This window comes from Erythrolamprus reginae, unplaced genomic scaffold (genome assembly GCF_031021105.1).
Source record: "Erythrolamprus reginae isolate rEryReg1 unplaced genomic scaffold, rEryReg1.hap1 H_10, whole genome shotgun sequence".
Lineage (NCBI taxonomy): Eukaryota > Metazoa > Chordata > Lepidosauria > Squamata > Dipsadidae > Erythrolamprus > Erythrolamprus reginae.
This window is the reverse complement of record NW_027248463.1, coordinates 907224-927897: the sequence shown is the minus strand read 5'-3', so window position 1 is coordinate 927897 and position 20674 is coordinate 907224. Positions and strand designations below refer to the sequence as shown.

Here is a 20674-nt window from a genome sequence, read left to right as displayed (position 1 = left end):
TGACCTTTATGTGCAGTTTGTTTTGTATATGGTACAAAATTTTAAAATATTTTCTGGAGGCCAAGATGTGATAACAATAACATTTTAAAGAATTGATTGCACTTTTATAGAAATTGCTCTTTATCTAGCCCAAGGGTTTTGTCATGTGAACCACATGAGGATTCATTCCTTAGTTTGAGGGCTGAAACACTGAATTTGTTTTATATTGATACAAAAGTCTCTAGTGAGTTCAAAAATATTTATCAAATTTGTAACCTAACTCAATAACAACTCTGGGCAACATAAAACATTAAAAAGAGAGTAGAACAAGAAACAGGAGAAAGGAATCCAAGGATCTACAAAAGATAAGACACATACAGTATATGTCTACACAGACAAACACTGAAAACGGAACCTGGGTTGTTCTTTTTATCAATTCAGTTATAATTCTGTTCTCAAATATTGAAAAGGTTTAAAGGTTTCTCATTTGCAGGCAAATTCTCTGGGTTCTAGGCCAAAATTACTAAATATAGTTCATCCATATTATCTTTGGAAATCAAATTAATAAGGTGAAAATGTTCAAATTCCAGGCAACTATTAATGTGTCTCTGCAAAGACAGAGCTGCTGTCTGAATCATTTGACCATAACACCCCTTACGATACACACATTCTGTAATGTGATATGCTAACATTATGGCAAAGAGTAGATGAGTTTTCAGTTGGCACAAAAAAATTTCCCAGCTCTTGTTTAAACTACTAGTGCTATTAGGGTGGAATGTTTGAAGTTAACAGACATTTATTTTTAGCAGAGTTAAGGAGATAGAAACAGATGTGAAGCTTAGGGCTAAACCAGACATGACATGCAATCACTTATATTTTTCCTTTTGCTCATTTTTTAACCCCTAGAAGCTTCAGAAAGCACTGGATGTGTATTGGGGCGGGGGTGACAGAGTCAAAAAGCTGTTTAAATCTTTCCATCCTTTTTCCTCTATTCGAAAGAGAAAATTCTAGACTACTTTCTTCACAGTTGCAGAAAAATAATCTGTATTCCACTCCACACAACCCTGATGAAATATTTCTTAAAGTCACATATTACCAATCACAGGTCCCTTTACTAGATGTCATAGAAATATATTAAAATTTAATCCTTCAAAAACTGCCTTTTTGTGCATCTGATTTTAATTTACAGTATATACTTACAGATAACCCAAGAAGTTTTTTAACACCAAAAGACATTCCCTAAATCAGTGTTTCCCAACCTTGGCAACTTGAAGATATTTGGACTTCAACTCCCAGAATTCCCCAGCCAGCATTCGCTGGCTGGGGAATTCTGGGAGTTGAAGTCCAAATATCTTCAAGTTGCCAAGGTTGGGAAACACTGCCCTAAATGGAGCAGGCTTATCTACAAGCATATATGTTAGATTTTTTCTCTCTTCTTTTTAAAATGTACTCATATATTCAGTGGATATAAGGCCAACTGCATATATGTAGACCTTCATATTTTGAACCATAATATCATAAGAAATAGCATAGAAAATGTGTCATCGTCAGATAAGCCAATTGTGAAAATTAAAACATAAGTAAAATTTTGAGGATTATTTGCAGATGGCACACTATTTATGGTATTTTAGTTCAAAATCTGAGGGTTGGCTTATTTATTAATAAACTTCTACATGAATATATACAGTGTAGGGGGAAATTACAAGACCCATAGAGAAGATATCTTTGTTCAGACTCATAGACCTTTTTTAGGCTGCTTTTTTTTGTATGTAAAACTGTTATGACCTCTGTTTTAAATTTTAATTCTCCTATTGCAAGTTCATTTATATGTCTCGTTTTAGAATGTTGCTTCTGGGTCTTGCTAGACCCAGATTCATAATATTGTAGTTGTAGAAGAGAAAAGTTAAACTTGAATAAGATGATATATGCTGAGTTGCAAAAATCTAAGCAACCATTATTTGTTTGCTGTAGAATAGAATAGAACCGAACAGAACAGATTATTGGCCAAGTATAATTGGACACACAAGGAATTTGGCTTGGTGCATTTGTTCTCAGTGTACATAAAAGAAAAGATACATTCATCAAGAATCATAAGTACAACACTTAATGATAGTCCAGGTACAAATAAACAATAAAGTCATCAAGAATCCATCATAAGGATATCATAAGGATACAAACAAGACATTACAGTCATACAGTCATTAATGGGAGGAGATGGGTGATGGGAACGATGAGAAGATTAATAGTAGCACAGACTTAGGAATTTGTTTTTGGTGCATATGCTCTAAGTGTACATAAGAGACAAGATACATTCATCAAAAATCATAAAGTACAACACTTAATGATAGTCATTTGGAACAAATAAGCAATCAAATCATACTAGGAAACTATAAATCATAAAGATTCAAACAACAAAGTTACAATCACAGATAAATATTTAGTTTTGTCAAGTATGTATTCGTGGTATGCAAAGGTGTAATAATAGTCGAGTTTAGAGTGGTTTACTGTTGTGTGCTCATGTGCTATGGTTGAAGCCGAAGTAGACTTTGACAGGAAAGATGTTGTAACAGATGATTTTATGGGCTCTGCTTAGGTCGTGTTTAAGGCAATGTAATTCTAAGCTTTCTAAACCTAGAATTGTAAGTCTAGTTGCGTAGACTCTGTTGTGAGTAGAGGAGTGGAGGGCTCTTCTAGTAAAGTATTTCTGGACCTTTTCTAGAGTGTAGTCATGCAGTCATAAATCATAAGTGGGAGGAGATGGGTGATAGGAACAATGAGAAGATTAATAGTAATAGTAATGCAGACAGTGAATAGTTTGACAGTGTTGAGTGAATTATTTGTTTAGCAGAGTGATGGCATTCGGGGGGAAAATGTTCTTGTGTCCAGTTGTTCTGGTGTCCAGTGCATCATTTTGAGGGTAGGAATTGAAGCAGTTTGTGTCCAGGATATAAGTTGTCTATAAATATTTTCACAGTCCTCTTTTTGACTTGTGCAGTGTGCAGGTTCTCAATGGAAGGCAAGTTAGTAGCAAATGTTTTTTCTGAAGTTCTAATTATCCTCTGAAGTCTTTGTCTATCTTGCTGGGTTCCAGAACCAAACCAGACACTTATAGAGGTGCAGATGACAGACTCAATGATTCCTGTGTAGGACTGTATCAGCAGCTCCTTAAACAGCTTGAGCTTCCTGAGTTGGCACAGAAAGAACATTCTTTGTTGTGCTTTTAATGTACATCCAGTGTTTGCAGAAACTTACTTGTTTTCATATTTATTTGATGATCTCTGAATAAATGTACAAAACAAAAATGGATGGTTTTTTCATAGGAATTGTGTTTAACATCTTTAACATTATCAAATATATTTAAATTATTAGATTTTACAGATTTTTGGTAAATGGCAGTACAGTACTTGGGTTGAAAAGGAAAACTACCATTGTACTAAGATTATATGCTAGAGTATTTTTTAAAAAATCATAGAAGGCATTAACAAATCATTCTCATCCTGTTGCCAACAAAAACTGTATGCTTGGCTCCATATAATCTAAAAGACAAGCTTATTATAAGATGCTTTACAGTACCTAGGTCATAAATATCTGAAGGACCAAGATATATCAAGACCCTTATGCTGATTTTGCAGGAAGTATTTATCAACAGCAAATGTTTTTCCAGTAAAGTTGCTGGAATTGTTTTTGGACAGCCATGTAGAGAAAACAATAAGAAATATTCTGTTACCCTGATGTAACTTGGATAACAAAATTATTCTGCAAATGGCTGTTGCAAAATATATAAAATTTAATTAAGCTGTGATCCGTCAAGGCATTAGTTATCTTTCCAGCTAAGAGTGATGCTTATAATAGAGCCTACGCTTGTTTTGTTTTGAACTTTATGAGGTATATCCTCAGGCCATATTTTGATATAATTCCAATATAAATGCAGGGTTTTTTAGTTTGGTGCTCTGTATTTATTTTGATTTCAGTGTCCATTATTTCAGCCAATATTACCTTTGAGATTATGGGAGTTGATATCCAATGATCTAGAGGGCATCTGGTTGAGGAAACAGTTAGTAGTACAAAATAATTGTCTTCCACTGATGATTTCTCACTCAGTGTCTTGGGAAATTGTTATACAGTGTTGCTGGAGAGACGGAGTAACGACACGGACACAAGAGCTGGATTTAAACTGGGTCATTTTTATTAACATAAATTTGCATAATTTATTCATTAAATTTGCATAAATTAGCATAATCAACTATGACCCGGAAATGGACCTGCAGGGTCAAACAAATACTTCCGGGGCGGAAATGACGTTATGACAAAAAACTTCCTGGGCAACTCATGGGCGTATCTCGATGCAAGTCCAGGTGAGGGACCAGTCCATCACCTGCGACCCTGCCATGCTTTGCATGAGGGGGGTTCCACCGGCTACCCCGAATCCGGGAATTAAAGGTGCAGGACCCAAAGACAGGTTCCCCCCAGCTGCTCAGGCAGGCACTCCCTCCATGAGCTTGCGGAGAACCTGTCAATCATCCCCAAAGATGCCCAAGGGAGAACGCGCGGTTGCTAAACCACCCCAGTTTTCCGCCCCTAACCTGCCTACCCAAATGACCAAAGGTAAGCCAATTAACCTAATAAATGCAAGCACCCCCTAACCGCACATCCATCTCCTCAGTGTGGAATGGGAAAAAAACAGCCCGGCTAAGAGGCAGAACTGCAAAAAATTCCCATTCGGCCCCCTAATGGCGACCCCTAAGCACACTGCAAAATAGGGAGGGCGGGCGGGTGTCTGCTCGTGGCTTGCTGTCCGGGCGAAAAGGAAGAGCCCCGGGCCTGCTCGCCCTTATATAGGGCAAGCAGGCCCCGCCCGGACCAATCAGCAGCCGGGCCAGACAGGCCCGAACTCCCGAGCGAAGTCTCATCTCACGAGACTTCGCTCGGGATTCAAGATGGCGGCCGCCATGAGGGTCCGGTGTCTCCCGGTCCCTCCAGCAAAGCCTGCTGCCGGGTAAGTCCGGTGCTGCAATTCCCTCAATTTCCACGGGGAATGCGTTCCGAGACCACCTGCGAAAGTCGAATTTCCACGAAGTAGAGATGCGGAATTAAATACACCATTTTTGGCTATGGACAGTATCACAAGCCTTCCCTTAACACTTTAAACCCCTAAATTACCATTTCCCATTCCCTTAACAACCATTTACTCACCATTATTACTGATACTCACCATTGAATAAGACACTTAGTGATCCTGATATTTATAAACATAATTATTTATTAATAATAATTATTTTTTTGTTATTTATTTGCAAAAATTATTAGTTTGGGCGATGACATATGACGTCATTGGGTGGGAAAAACCATGGTATATGAAAAAAAACCGTGACGTATTTTTTAATTAATATTTTTTGAAAATATAGGCTATTCGCGAAGTTCGAACCCGTGAAAATCAAGGGAACACTGTATTTGCTAATATATTTTGGATATAAAATACCCAGAACATCTGTACTACTTAGCAAGAATGATGGATTCTTTTAGGTTTGGACTCTTGATTTTTAGATGATTGCGTTTTTAATTCAAGTAAACTTATAATAATACTTGTATTAGGATGCACCTGAAAGAAGCTTTAGATTTTAATAGTTGTTGCTGGAAACTATGTGTAATAGTATAATCTTAAAAATAAAAATAAAAATTTATTTTAACTGAAATTTAATAATAGGTTCTATTGTACACTAAATCAGTGATGTAATATTCATATATTAGAAGAAAAATAACTTATTGTGAGGAAATGTTGCCAAACAGGAGATAACTTGCATAAGTTCACAGAATAGAATAGAATAGAATTTTTTATTGGCCAAGTGTGATTGGACACACAAGGAATTTGTCTTGGTACATAAAATAAATCACTGGTAGAAAAGGTTATTTCATCATTATATTGAAGAATTTGATCATGATTTTAAAAATGATTTATTGTCTACTGGGTGAAGGAAAGCAAGATTTCCAATACTGCTTCCTTGTATTTTCTAACATTCATCTGTGGTGAAATGAACTTGCCCTTCCCTTTTTTTTCATATTTTCTTTCTTAATTTGTGTGAATTCATACAAAATAAAATAAAATATACCGGTAACAATAATAAAAATAGAACCCAAATGTGATGAAGTATCCTTTTTAAAAAAAGCAAATTTAATATTAAAACTTTGCTCACACAAAATAATATTGATAGATCTTTCCCGTTTAATTAAATAAGTTCAAAGATGAAGATTCTTGGAAAATCCAATTTTTAATGTAACTGCAATAATTTTGAATGCCATATTTACGGTAATCCAATTAATAAACATAAAGTTGATAAAACATTACCAAGGGATCTACTAGGTTGATAATACTGATGCCTTATTCAAGAATTGGCTGACTCAACAGAATACTCATGAGGAAATTTTTAAATTAGTTTCCCTATTACAGATAAGAATATAGAATATCCATCTACAGAAATAAATAAGGGAGGTTATATCCAGGTCCTGTGCTCCAGATTTAAGTCATTTTCAACTCAGCCATTTTTCACATAAAGATTTCTCCTAGTGTAAAAACTTTTGGTTCCTTTTGGTTCAACACCTTTATCCCTTACTTTCTTCTTAACAAGATTACTCATGTATAAATAATTTATCCCACAAAGTGTGAAATCCTGCTCCATTTTTCTGAAGCAAGCAGCAAATATATTTATTGCCCCTGATATTTAAAATAATCTTAACAATAATAAACTTTCACTTCCCAGTATTGCTTTGCATATGTACTTTGGTTGTTTCTGAAAAGGATGGATAGTCCTATGAGAGATTTATGTTTGAATTCCATATTTGATAAACAAACCTATTAAGAAGAGGGATAATGTTTGAATAGAGCTTTGGAAGGTTTTTTGGCTCTTAGAAAAATGATTTGATCTGCTGACACTAAGAGTCAATGTCTGGAAAAACACACATATACACACACACAAATACATACACAGTAAGACTGCAACAAATATCAATGTAACAGACATGTCCTTATTCATAGTTCTACTTTTTATCATTTGGAAGAGGCTTTGAAATGTGTTTTCTTTAAGTATTTTTCATTATAAGTGCCATGATTATAGCTTATTTTCTGTATCTTTAAAGTTGTCCTTGGACCATCTTCCCTAAATTTTGATACATCACAAATAAGTGGCACTTATTTGATTTTTTTTAATGCACTCAGCTGATGCATTTATAAGTGTTTTCTATAAAGAATTGTACTACTTGTTTTGATTTTGGATTTTTGTTCCTTCCTTTTGTTAAGTCATAATCTTAAAAGTTGCTGTGGGTCCTGCTTCATAATATTTTTTATATAATGAAGTACTTGTTCATATACAATTCTGTACTATTTTACAAAGCAGAACTCATATTTCTTTTTATGATTTTTATGATTATGATTACAGTACTAAGTTCTCCCTGGGTCTGCCATAATATTTCAATGGGAAAAATGCTAAAATTATGATGAATGCCAAAACAGGAAAACACCCTAAATTTGGTTTAGCAAAAAATATATTTCCCCTTCCCCCTCCTTGTATATAAAAATATACAAAGTGTCATTATCATGGGATAGAGTGCTGAGCATGCTTAATAAATAAAAATGTGATATATAATGAACTACTTGTTCATATACAATTCTGTACTATTTTACAAAGCAGAACTCATCTTTCTTTTTATGATTACAGTACTAAGTTCTCCCTGGGTCTGCCATAATATTTCAATGGGAAAACTGCTAAAATTATGATGAATGCCGAAACAGGAAAACACCTTAAATTTGGTTAAGCAAAAAATATATTTCCCCTTCCCCCTCTTTGTATATAAAAATATACAAAGTGTCATTAGCATTGGATAGAGTGCTGAGCATGCTTAATAAATAAAAATGTGAATAGATGAGTGTTTGGACAAATAAGGAATTTAAAATCTTCAGCACAATCCTATCCTAAAACTTCTTATCTGAGGACTGAATTAGGTTCAAAATGCAATACCACAAGGGAGTTCAGCATTGCAAAGTGATGGTTTGATACTGGATGCTAAGTCCTGAAGCCTCATAAAATGATAAAATTACTGTTATTAACTTTATAGAATCCCATAGTGATAGGTTTAATTGAGGTATTGGTGTATGAAATGGAATCACTCCCAAATATTCATTACCTTGGGCATCATTGGTGTGAGAAAACTATTTACCAATGTAATATACTCTGGATCTTTTGCAGTTTTCAATGCCATGACTGCAAACTGGGTTTCTGATTATGGCCTTGGAGAATTTAATTATCTGCATGCACAATTTCTCACCTTTGCATTACAATGGAAATCACAATTATTCAATTACATCCAACTTATCTAAGTGGATTAATATCTAATAGTGAGTTTATGCTAAAAAAAAATACCCAGTTAAAGAAACGAAAAGGTCTGCAAAATAAAGCTTGGTTCAGAAGCTTAGAGAAATGTATGAGTTTGAAACACTACGGAATGATAGCATATTGCTATTTAGAGAATTCATCTTCCAGGAAAGATACATTGTGTATATGATTCATCAATGTGCCTTGTTCAAGAAACAGTAGATTTGTGAATTGGTCTGTGCAAATTTTATCTTTGAATTACTACTGTTAATCAGAAGTCTAAAAATATCATAGAAAATGAATGTTGCAATGAAGAATTGTAAATATTGTTGTTTTGCATGCAAAAGCAAAATGAACAAAATTTAAGTGTGTTTATGGCTAGATAGAAATGGGATTTATTAACAATTCTCCCTCCTTTCCTTTCTTTTACACACACACACACACACACACACACACACACACACACAGGAAATTAAAATGGCCAGAGTATATATTTCTTTAGCTAACTTGGATATGTTAGACAGACTTAGACAGTTTTTCTTGGAGGTATACAGCTGGCAAAGATTCCTATGCAATTGCCAGAAAATCTTCTCTTAGCTTTGCAATTCACAAAAAGGTTGGCTTCTCCTTATACTTACTAGAAAGCAGTACCAAGTGTGAAAATCAGAATGCTTAAGGCCTACTAATAACTAGTTCATATATTAATGTTAGTAATGCTTGCATGCTTAGTTTCTGTGAAATGAAAATTTTGTAAGATCTTAAATAATAAGATACAAACATTCTTACAGTTGTTTGCTTGCCGATATTTCATTGCCCCATTAAGTAACATCATCAATGCTACCTAGTATGGAGTAACTAGATACCATGAGCATTCTAAATGAAATTAAATCCAAAAACTCTAGGAACTTGGTATTCAGTTGATACAAATAATCTGATGAATCATCTGATAATTGGCTAATAAATCAGCCATCAATAAGTACATAAAGATAAACTATATGTCCATCCCATTCAAGAGGCAACAGAAATGCTAACAAGAAAACAAAAAGACCAGGACACATATCTAACAAGCAGCAATTAACCACCAGACAAAAAACAGGCAGAAATCAATACTCTAATCAAAGAACTACTAAGGGGAAAACTACACTCCTACCAACACCACCAGAGCAAGCTACTGAATATCAATGGGGGAGCAAGTTCTTACTAGCACTGATGATGTTACTTAATTGGGCAATGAAATGTCTGCAAACAAACAACCAAGTTCAGAGAGCATCAAAGACTGCACAGTGAAAATTGTTTTCAGAACTGTACAGCATTGATAATCCAAGCAGAAATAAAGATTACATCAAACTCTTGGCCAAGTTGTAAAACATTTCTAATGAGTTTTGTCAAGTATATAAATTTGAGAGGTTTGTGACTATTTTTATAGATTAGTTTTATAAATATTTCATTTCTTCTTCCCCAGCAAAAGCAAAATCTAAATGTGGGTCCACTTTCTTCCCATGTTCCAGTGGAATTCATTGTATCATTGGCCGTTTCCGATGCAATGGTTTTGAAGATTGTCCTGATGGCAGTGATGAAGAAAATTGTAGTAAGTATCTACTACTTAAAGGAGTTGCATCATCTGTACCATTGCCTGAAGGCTATATCTAAAAGAAATGTTGCACAAAACTTGATAAATATTTAAAACTCTTCATTGGAAGACTTGATTGACTAATTTCACTTATCTTCTGTGATCTCAGTATGGTGGGGGAAATAATCCTGTTAGGTAAATTGGGCTGGGAACCCATTGAACTTATAGAAAAGGTTTGAATCTTATCCCACTCTTTCCTCTCCCCTATCCAATTCTAGCTTGGCATCTACTATAGTATTCTGGGAGGAATCCAGCAAAATGAAAGCCATTTAACACAACATTTGTATCTAAATTCCAATAAAAGTATGAAATCTCTTTTATGGAAGCTCTGTATGTAATAAACATGGTAACTAGAATTAGAAAAACTGATGGAAACATGAAGCGCCTGTTATTTAATGGGGAATTGATACAGAAAGCAAGACTTCCAGCTGTTAGTTCTCCAGTTCTGATGAATTCTTAAGCTGAGGTTAGCATGCTATCATGAATTTTTTAGCTATAGCCTTCTCTCATTTTCTGATAAGGAGGAAATTACAAAAGAAAAACTTTTATCGCTATGTTCTTTCCTGCAGCTAGTTATAAAAGTTATTTTTTGCAGGTGGTTGAATAGATCTCATAATGCTGTGACCCAAATAATTGTGCATTTGCAGCTGCAAGGGGAGAAAAAGCAGAGGGTTTGACTGTGATTTAATCACATTCACAGTAATATTTTAGGGATACAATCTCTTGCTAGAGGAGAGCGCAGAGTTGTTGCTTTAAAAGAACATTTGATAGATGACCGTACTTTTTTTTTGTAAGTTAACAAGAGGAACCAAGACCTGCAGTAATCATTAGTGGAGATGTGAAACATTTCATAAGTCATTTCAACTTCAAGACAGTTGTTCTAAATTCTATATGGTAAAGGGTCCCTATTTTGAACTATACAGTACAATAAAATATCTTCATTGTTCTGTCTTGTATCAGCAATATTACTATGACAGCCCCCATATTATCAAATATACTTTTGAAGGGTCAGAAAACATCTTCCCTTCATTTGTATTCATAAAACCTTTTTCTGATGAGTTTTAGCTTAAGTTGCTTTGGTTCATGAAAGTTCTTCCATACATCTATATATTTTTGGTGCAGTTTTATTATTACTTGTATATCTAGTTTATTTTTATGTTGTCAAGCACTGACAAATGCCATATGATTGGATTGGTTAACAAATGCAATTATTTAAAAATCAAGAGACTGTGGAACCAGTAATTACAACATTGAAGTGCATTTGCTTACAATTTGTGCGGACAATGAGTATTGAATTAAAGTGGTAAGGTAAAAGTTATAAAGTTGTCATAAAGTTAATAATTAAGAAAAACCATAAGTTAACTAAAATTAATTATTAGTTAAAATTCACAAGATGAATAAAATATGATGAGATAATATACTATCTAAGGAAAAATAAAATTAAAATTAAGTTGAGCAATATAAAGTTTAAAAACTGACAACTAGAGACAGTAATATAATAGTTGGGCATGAGTCACACCTGCTTAACTGACAATCCGTACCTGGTGAACTTTGTAACTACTGAATAAAGATTGATGACTTCATGAGTTAGGTTTGTAAGAGACAGAGAAGAATAGAATGATGTAAATTTGATCTGATGTAAATTTGATCTGTGTAATTTGATAAGTATAGAAGAATAACAATACTGTGCAAGTTTCTGTAAAATGAACAGAAAAAGGGCAAGCTGTTTCAAGCTTAAGACATTTCCAGCAAGATTGAAGCAGACCTTTATGAATGCAAAGCAAATGTCCTGACAGCATAATTGGCAATCTGAGTTTAAATCCGCTGGAATTTAAAACACTTTGCTATCCTCAGTAATAGTTCCTTACATATCTCATTCTAGCATTTTGTTTCATTTCATTTCATTATTTTATTTTTAATCCACCTGCCCAGCAGTGGCAACCTGTAAGCAGTTTCCGCAGCCGAAGTCTGAATCAAGGGTAGAATCATAGTTAGGCCATGATCCACTAAACCTGGTCATCAGTTGGTCCAGGTTTAAGGTGAGAGATTTTCAGGAACACAAATGTCAAGATTTCAGCATGGGTGAACAATTCCCTCCAATGAAGGAAACCAGACTATCAGAGGATCTTAAATACGTCACATGTTGGTGAAACTAAGCAAAACTGAGAATACCCCTGGCATTCAAGGAGACATGCCAAATATCATTGGTATGTTCTCATTACATGTGGCATGCTTTAAAACTAGGTGATCTCTGACTGTAAGCACAGCTGTTTCTGATAATTTCCAGATGAATCAATCTCAGATGCTTAAATTCTCTGAGCTCCTTCAGGCCAATCCAAAATGGACTACTCAAAGTCCTCTAAGTTGGACCTGGTCATGACAAAAGCTCCCAGAAGAGAAAGGGGGGGAAATAGGTATGGGGACAGAAACCTGGGGTTTGACAAATCTTCAGTTTTTGTCACATAGTGTCTGCATGAAGTGTCAGTTTCCTAAGTAGAAGAATGGTATGATGGAAAATTCACTTCTGAAACTTGAAGTAATTTGATGCATTTGACATATAATAAGATAAATAATAACAGAGAGGATAACAACAAAAAACAACTTTCCATCTCATTTCTTTCTATATTAAAAGATGTGATATACTTTTCTATGAGGCAAAATCAATCTCTGAATGCCAAGATGTCTTGCTTTGGGATTGGGCTGTATCTCTTAACAATTATAAAATATGAATGCTGTTAAAGATGGCAGGCCATGCTGCTTGTTGGTGTTTCAATTCTATATATTGACAAACGAATGATTTAGATTAGTCACAGAAAGAGTCATTGCAGATCAACATTTAAAATATTGTTTATATTCAGTATGGAAGCAATCACATGTAGAATTAAGATTACCCACTACAGATAACTGGAGAGTAACTCTTTATTGGGATCAAGAGTGAGTAGAAGAGAATAGTGGTTGTTTACCACTGTTGTACATATCTTTCTGGAAGGCTAGTTTGGTGTAGTTGTTAAGATATCAGCCTAGAAACTGAGAATCTTTACACTGGCTGACTTTGGGGCAGTCATACCCTTTCAACCTAGGAAGAAGACAGTAAAATGTTTCCAAAATCTTGCTAAGAAAATGAGGGAACTATGGAAGCTGTCACCAGGAGTCAAGGCTGACTCCAAGGTGTGCGCATACACACATCTTTGTAGCCTCTTGAATAGATGAAATTTTCTCATCCTCAAAGTCGTATGAAAGCATATGTGCCTATATACAAAAGAAAATGCTAGAAGAAATTCAGCCTTTTGGACTGTTTTAAACCAGACAAAACTAGTATAGAAGAATATAATATGTTGGAATATATAGAAACATAGAAGTCTGACGGCAGAAAAAGACCTCATGGTCCATCTAGTCTGCCCTTATACTATTTTCTGTATTTTATCTTAGGATGGATATATGTTTATCCCAGGCATGTTTAAATTCAGTTACTGTGGATTTATCTACCACGTCTGCTGGAAGTTTGTTCCAAGTGCTGTGTCCGCATAGTAACAGCCGGCTGTCAGAAGCTTGCTCGCGTATCCCTCTCCAGGGTGCTGATTGGGCGCGTAAGCTCAGCAACTCACAAGCGGGAACTTTCCTCTTTATCCATTGGTAGCTGCCTCAGAAGGCGTGCTGTATATAAGCCTGTGTATTCATGTTTATGCTCTTAAGCCTGTACCTGCCCTGTTGGCACGTCCTATCATTAAACTGTCATGTTTGATTAAAGGCCTCAGTTATTATACTGGCGACGAGAATCCAACCCTGCCTTTTCCATCTCGCATCCACATCTGCAGTAAGTGAATATGTCTGTGCAGCTTACCTTTCCCCCTTTTAACCCACAAGGGGAGACGTGGGACTCTTATATCGCCCGGTTCGACTGCTTTCTAATCTCGAATGGGTATACCGAGATTTCTGGGGACCGCAAAAGATCTTATTTTCTCGGTTTCTGCGGCCCCGAGATGTTTGAGACGGCCAGGGCTTTATTTGCTCCAGTCTCCATTCATGATGTGCCTTGGCAGACGTTCCTGTCAATGCTTCAAGACCATTATGCCCCAGCCCCATCTCGCTGTGCCCGGAGATACGTCTTTTATCAACGGAACCAGGCGGAGGGAGAATCGATTAATGAGTTTGTGGCCGCTCTCCACCGGGCAGCTTTATATTGCGAGTTTTCAGACCTGAATGATTATTTACTGGACAGCTAGTGTTCAGAGTTCGGGATGGCCACCTTAAACGCCGCCTGTTAGCTACACGAGAGTTAACTTTTCAAACAGCATTAGCTGAAGCTCGTGCTTTTGAACTGTCCACACAATCTCTGGCGGCCATGGACAGTTCCGTGAACGCTACGGTCAAAGGGCCAGCTGTGCCGGAGAAACCTAAAACCGCTGCAGAAAAGGAGGACAGCAGCGAGGCTGAGGAGGAGGAAGTCTGCCGGCTGGGGGCTTCTCGGGGACGTGAGCCTCCTGTTACCCGCCCCCGTCCCCCTCTTTCGCCTTGCAGAGGTTGTGGGGGAAACCATTATCGGTCCAATTGCCCATTCAAGGAAGCGGCTTGTCGGCGTTGTGGGACCAGAGGCCACATTGCGAGAGTCTGCCATTCCCGTAGGTCCCCTCCAGCCGCCCCCAGAGAGCAGAAGGAGTTCCAAGGGTTCAATCCCCGCTGGCAAAGGAGATTTTCTTCCACCAAGAGGGATGACTGCAATGCTGTTTATAGCTGCCCGTGCCCAGCATCTACTTATGTGAGGAAAATGTCGGATTCATCGGAAAAGATCTCCGTGGTGGTTCGCCTGGGAAGCGCGTCTTGCTCCATGCAAGTGGACACGGGCTCCGCTCATTCCTTGGTTTCCTGGGCCACGATTAAGAGATGCATGCCCTGCTGGAGCAAGAATCGCCTACAGCCATGTAAAGTGACCTTACGGGACTACCAAGGGGCACCCATTCCGATTTTGGGGGAGGGAAGATTCCCTGTCAGATTCAAGTCATTCACCGGGAAGTTGCCTCTTATTGTGGTGGACGGGCCATTTGCCAACCTTCTGGGTTTAGACTGGTTCAAGTCTCTAGGGCTATCTGTCTCGGGAGTGAACGCTGTTAAGGGAGGTTCTGTATTTAATGAGCTTACCAAGGAATTTCCCTCAGTCTTCGATGATAAGCTGGGTTGTTACACCGGGACCCCGATTTCCTTCAGCCTTGACCCCAAAGTGCCCGCGGTGCGGCTGAAACCCTGCAGGGTGCCCATTCCCCTCAGGCCAAAAGTTGATGCTGAATTAGACCGGCTGATTGCCCAAGGGGTATTAGAGCCAGTTGACCAGGCTGTTTGGGAGACCCCACTGGTCATTGCATTCAAGGGGGATGGGGGGTTGAGATTATGCGGTGATTATAAATGCACTGTCAATAAGGCCCTCGCTCACCACTCGTACCCGCTCCCAGTGGTGCAGCAGTTACTTCATACTCTTGGTAATGGTAAGCTCTTTGCCAAGCTCGACCTCTCCCAGGCTTACCAGCAGCTCCCCGTAGACCCCACAACTGCAGAGACTCAGGCGATTATCACACATCGGGGGGTTTTCAGGTGCCACAGACTACAGTTTGGGGTCTCTATTGCACCGGGATTGTTTCAAGGATTAATGGAGCGTTTATTGTATGGGCTGGAAGGCACGGTACCCTACTTTGACGATGTCCTGGTCTCAGGGAGTTCCGAAGACGAACTACTTCGCAGGGTAAAAAAAGTGCTGGTCAAGTTTCAGGAGGTGGGTCTAAAACTCAAATCGAAGAAATGTGTCTTTGGGGTCTCAGAAGTTGATTTCCTGGGGTTCAGGGTTGATGGGAAGGGAATCCATCCTACCCCGGAAAAGACAAAGGCTATCTGGGATGCCCCCAGACCCCAATCGAGGGAGGAGCTGCAGGCTTTCCTGGGGCTTTTAAACTTCTATGCGGTCTTTATCCCGCATAAGGCTTCGGTGGCTGAACCGTTGCATAGGCTGCTGGACAAGCGGTCTGCCTGGCACTGGGGGGAGCGGGAAGAAGCTTCTTTTAAAGGGGTCAAAGGGATACTCACCTCAAATAGTGTCCTGGCACAATATTCCCCAAGTCTGCCATTGGTTCTTACCTGCGACGCCTCCCGGTACGGAGTGGGGGCAGTCCTCAGCCATAGGTTGCCTAACGGCTCGGAGGCCCCTTTGGCGTTTTTTTCTCGGACCCTGGCCGCGGCGGAAAGAAACTATGGGCAAATAGACAAGGAGGCATTAGCCCTTGTGGCGGGAGTCCGCCGTTTCCACGAATACTTGTATGGTAGAAGGTTCGAGTTAGTAACGGACCACCAGCCATTGTTAGGGTTATTATCAGGTAACCGCCAGAGCCCAGCTGTGTTGTCTCCGCGCATGATGCGCTGGATTGTTTTTTTGGCCAATTATAACTATACCCTAATATATAAGCCGGGTCACCACATTGCGCACGCCGACGCACTCAGCAGATGCCCTATAAATGAAGAGTTAACAGACCCCGCGCCCGCCAGCTCCGTTTTTGCTCTGTCAGATGGGCCGTTAATGCTAGCTGCTCCAGAGGTGTCCAGGGAGACTGGAAAAGATCGGATTTTGGCCCAGGTAAGGCAATGGGTCTGGAGGGGGTGGCCACCCGCTGCCCCAGCTGACCAGTTCATTCCTTTTTTTCGTTGCCGCACTGAGTTCTCAGTTGAGAAGGGCGTTCTTTTGAGGGGAGGCAGAGTTGTTATTCCTAGTAAACTGCGGAACCAGGTGTTGTCTCTGCTGCACAAAGGTCACCCCGGCATCGTGAGGATGAAGGGATTAGCCAGGGATTACGTATGGTGGCCAAGCTTATATAAGGAAGTGGAGCAGCGTGTGGCTGACTGTGCTGTATGTCAGGAGAGCAGGTCTATGCCCCCCCGTGCTGAACCTTTGACTTGGGAGCCGCCCTCCGGCCCCTGGACGCGCTTACACATAGATTTGGCCGGTCCCTTCATGGGGCAAACGTTCTTAATAACTGTGGATGCATATTCCAAATGGGTGGAGGTGGCCCATTTACAATCCACTCAGTCGCAGGCCATCATAGAGTCTCTGATGACCCTATTTGCCACGCATGGATTTCCGGACCTATTGGTCTCGGACAATGGGCCGCAGTTTACATCTGTCCTTTTTGAATCGTTTTTAGCTACTGCAGGTGTTAGACATGCCTTAACCTCGCCTTGGCATCCGGCCAGTAATGGCCAGGCGGAACGGGCAGTTCGTTCAATTAAAGAGTCCCTCAAAAGGTTGCCCCAGAATTCTTGGAAAGCCAGGTTGGCTGATGTGCTCCTAGCCCAACACACTACCCCATGTGTAACTACCGGAAGAACACCTGTGGAGCTCTTGATGGGTCGCAAGTTAAGGATCATACTTGACAGGCTGCACCCAGGATACACGGCAGCAGTGCAATGGCCTGAAGCAGCAGGACGAGAGGTGTCAGTGGGAGATGCGTTTTTTGCCCGCGCCTATTCGGGTCCTAAGATTTGGGAAAAAGGCACGGTGTGCAGGGAACTGGGGCCTCGCTCGTTCGAGGTAGAGTTGAGGGACGGGCGAATATGGAGAAGACACCTGGATCAGGTCAGGCTAAATAGAGAGGGATTGTGTGGAGACCGGGAACCCAATGAGTTTCAGGGGGAGTGTTTTCAGGAACCGCCCACGACGGAAAAGAGTTCAGGAAATTCACCCTCGGCCAATAGCAGGGAGGCGGAGGAGGTTCAGACTCCCCAAATCATCCACCCGGCTCTGACCGAGAACACCGGTTCTGGACATTCCGCAGAGCCCCGGCGCTCCGAGAGAATCTGTCGCAGACCGTCATATTTGAAAGATTATGTTTGTATCAGCCGAAGGGGTAGGAGTGCTGTGTCCGCATAGTAACAGCCGGCTGTCAGAAGCTTGCTCGCGTATCCCTCTCCAGGGTGCTGATTGGGCGCGTAAGCTCAGCAACTCACAAGCGGGAACTTTCCTCTTTATCCATTGGTAGCTGCCTCAGAAGGCGTGCTGTATATAAGCCTGTGTATTCATGTTTATGCTCTTAAGCCTGTACCTGCCCTGTTGGCACGTCCTATCATTAAACTGTCATGTTTGATTAAAGGCCTCAGTTATTATACCAAGGATCTACTACTCTTTCAGTAAAATAATATTTCTCATGTTGCTTTTGATCTTTCCCCCAACTAACTTCAGATTGTGTCCCCTTGTTCTTGTGTCCACTTTCCTATTAAAAACACTTCCCTCCTGGACCTTATTTAACCCTTTAATATATTTAAATGTTTCGATCATGTCATATCATATCATCATATATAGTTGGAATTGGTGCATAATTTCCCATTCTTCAGTAGGAGATTATTCTATATTTAAAATTCTTTTTACATATGCCTGTTCTAGCTAAGACTTTGGTTTAATAGTTATCAAACATGCCTTGGATTTTTGAAGTATATCACCATACAGTACTTCCTTGGAGGCATTCATCTTTGTGAAGTCTTATAACCATAGCATTTATTTTTAAATCATTTGTAGAGACAAAAAGTACCTTTCCTTTTGCTAAATCACAATCTTATACCACATAAGACATTCATTTCTAGAGGTTACAGATTTAGCATCGTACTTCATTTACACATTCAAATCACTGACACATTTCTACATCAAGGTTTGTAAAATAATTTCTGTCTAAATCATGTGCAAGTAAGGAGGTGTGCTGTTAATGTCAAATACTGTAGTATCTGCGCCTTCAGTATCTTCCTTTTATACTCTCATACATTCGTATACATCCAGCGAATCCCAGCGACCGGTTAGGTCCCACAGAGTTGGTCTCCTCCGGGTCCCATCAACTAAAGAGTGTCGTTTGGTGGGACCCAGAGGAAGAGCCTTCTCTGTGGTGGCTCCAACCCTCTGGAATCCTCTCCCTCCAGAGATGAGAACTGCCCCCACCCTCTTTGCCATTCGTAAACTCCTTAAAACCCACCTCTGTCGTCAGGCGTGGGGGAACTGAAACATCTCCCCCTGCCTATGTAGTTTTTTATGTATGATATGACTGTATGTATGTTTTTATATATTTGGGATTTCTTGCTTTTTAGTCTTTTTAAATGTATTATTATTATTTTAGACTCTAACTATTAGATTTGTTATTATATATTGTTTTTATCATTGCTGTAAGCTGCCCCGAGTCTACGGAGAGGGGCGGCATACAAATATAATAATAATAATAATAATAATAATAATAATAATAATAATAATAATAATAATAATAATAATAATAATAATAATATATACTTGCATAATATCCTTTGTTTAGTGTTTTTTTTAACTTCTGTGTCACTTTCCAGAGGTCAAAACAAGGAATTTATGCTAATTCTTTTTAGTTTATTATTCTTTCTGGCACTAGAAACTGTGGTTAAAGTAAGGGTTAAGTATGAGGTTACTTTCTGTCAAATTATCTTTCTGTCCTTTCATATAAATATTTCATTGGCCAAATCCTTTATAAATCCTTTATACATTTTATATCTTTGATTCACTAATACATGAGCCAAATTAAACTGTCCCTCTCACAATTTATCTGCTTCTAAACTGTGATACTGGGCTCACTACAGTGTTCAGAGGAAAGCAAAGACTCTGAGGTAAAAAATTACAGCACAGATGGTATGGAAGTGCTCTTGGGAATAATGTCTATCAAAGCGAAATTGCAAGTTTCAATAAAATATGCTTTTGTTTCCACAGCAGCAAATCCTTTGCTGTGTTCTACTGACCGATTTCACTGCAGAAATGGCCTGTGCATTGATAAAAGCTTTATGTGCGACAACCAAAATAACTGCCAGGATAACAGCGATGAAGAAAGCTGTGGAAATATTCATGGTAAGTATAAAATTGAAAAAATGGTTTTCACACTGAGATGCCTGTTCTTAATTAACATTGTGCAATTGGTGGGGAGTGGAGAAGAGTTTAGCCTTTATTGGAACTGTGAAGTCTTTTGTATCATACAAGTACCATTGCATTAAAAAGTTTTTGAACAAGGGAGTCTTGTACAGTGGTACCTCGACATATGAGTTTAATTCGTTCCAGACCCGAGCTCGTAAGTCGATCAACTCGCGAATGCGTTTAGACTTTGTTTTTCGCGCTGAGATAACTGGAAGCAAGGAGATTCTTGCGCCACCTAGTGGAAGCTCAGCTCGTATCCCGAATTTGAGCTCGGGTGTCGAACAGAAATTTCGCTCGCGTCGCGGCTCGTAACTTGGAATACTCGCATGTGGAGTAGCTCGTATCTAGAGGTACACTACTGTATATCTTTGCATTATTTTTAATTTAATTTCTAAAGTGGAAGGGAACCTAGTATAGATCTATTTGGAGCTTGTTATGCTCTTGTCAGCTAGACATATCCTTACCAGGATTTGAACCTGTAGACCTCTGCTTGCAAGGCTCCAAAAAGCTCCAAATCAACTTTTACTAAGGAAGAGCCATATGGTTGTTTACTGTCAAATAACCCTGGTATTCCCAAATATGGGAGGAAGCAACTTTGCTTTCCTTTTGCCTCTCAGCCCCACGCAGAGACCGTTTCCAAGGCAGATTGGCTGCCAATTGGTTTCTGAACTCAATTCAAAGTGTTAGTTAGGACCTGTAAAGCCTTACATGGCATCGGACCATATTACTTACGGGACTGCCTTCTGCCACATGAAACCATTG

General features: G+C 39.0%; 1 protein-coding gene across 1 annotated transcript in view; it reads left to right on the top strand.

Moving 5' to 3' along the window:
* LOC139155338 (low-density lipoprotein receptor class A domain-containing protein 3-like) overlaps positions 1–20674 on the top strand; it is a 110613-nt gene that overhangs the window by 12413 nt on the left and 77526 nt on the right. Inside the window, exons 2-3 of the mRNA XM_070730472.1 lie at positions 9805–9930; positions 19715–19849. Of these exons, the coding sequence (XP_070586573.1) occupies positions 9805–9930; positions 19715–19849 (261 nt within the window). The remainder of the gene's footprint in view (positions 1–9804; positions 9931–19714; positions 19850–20674) is intronic.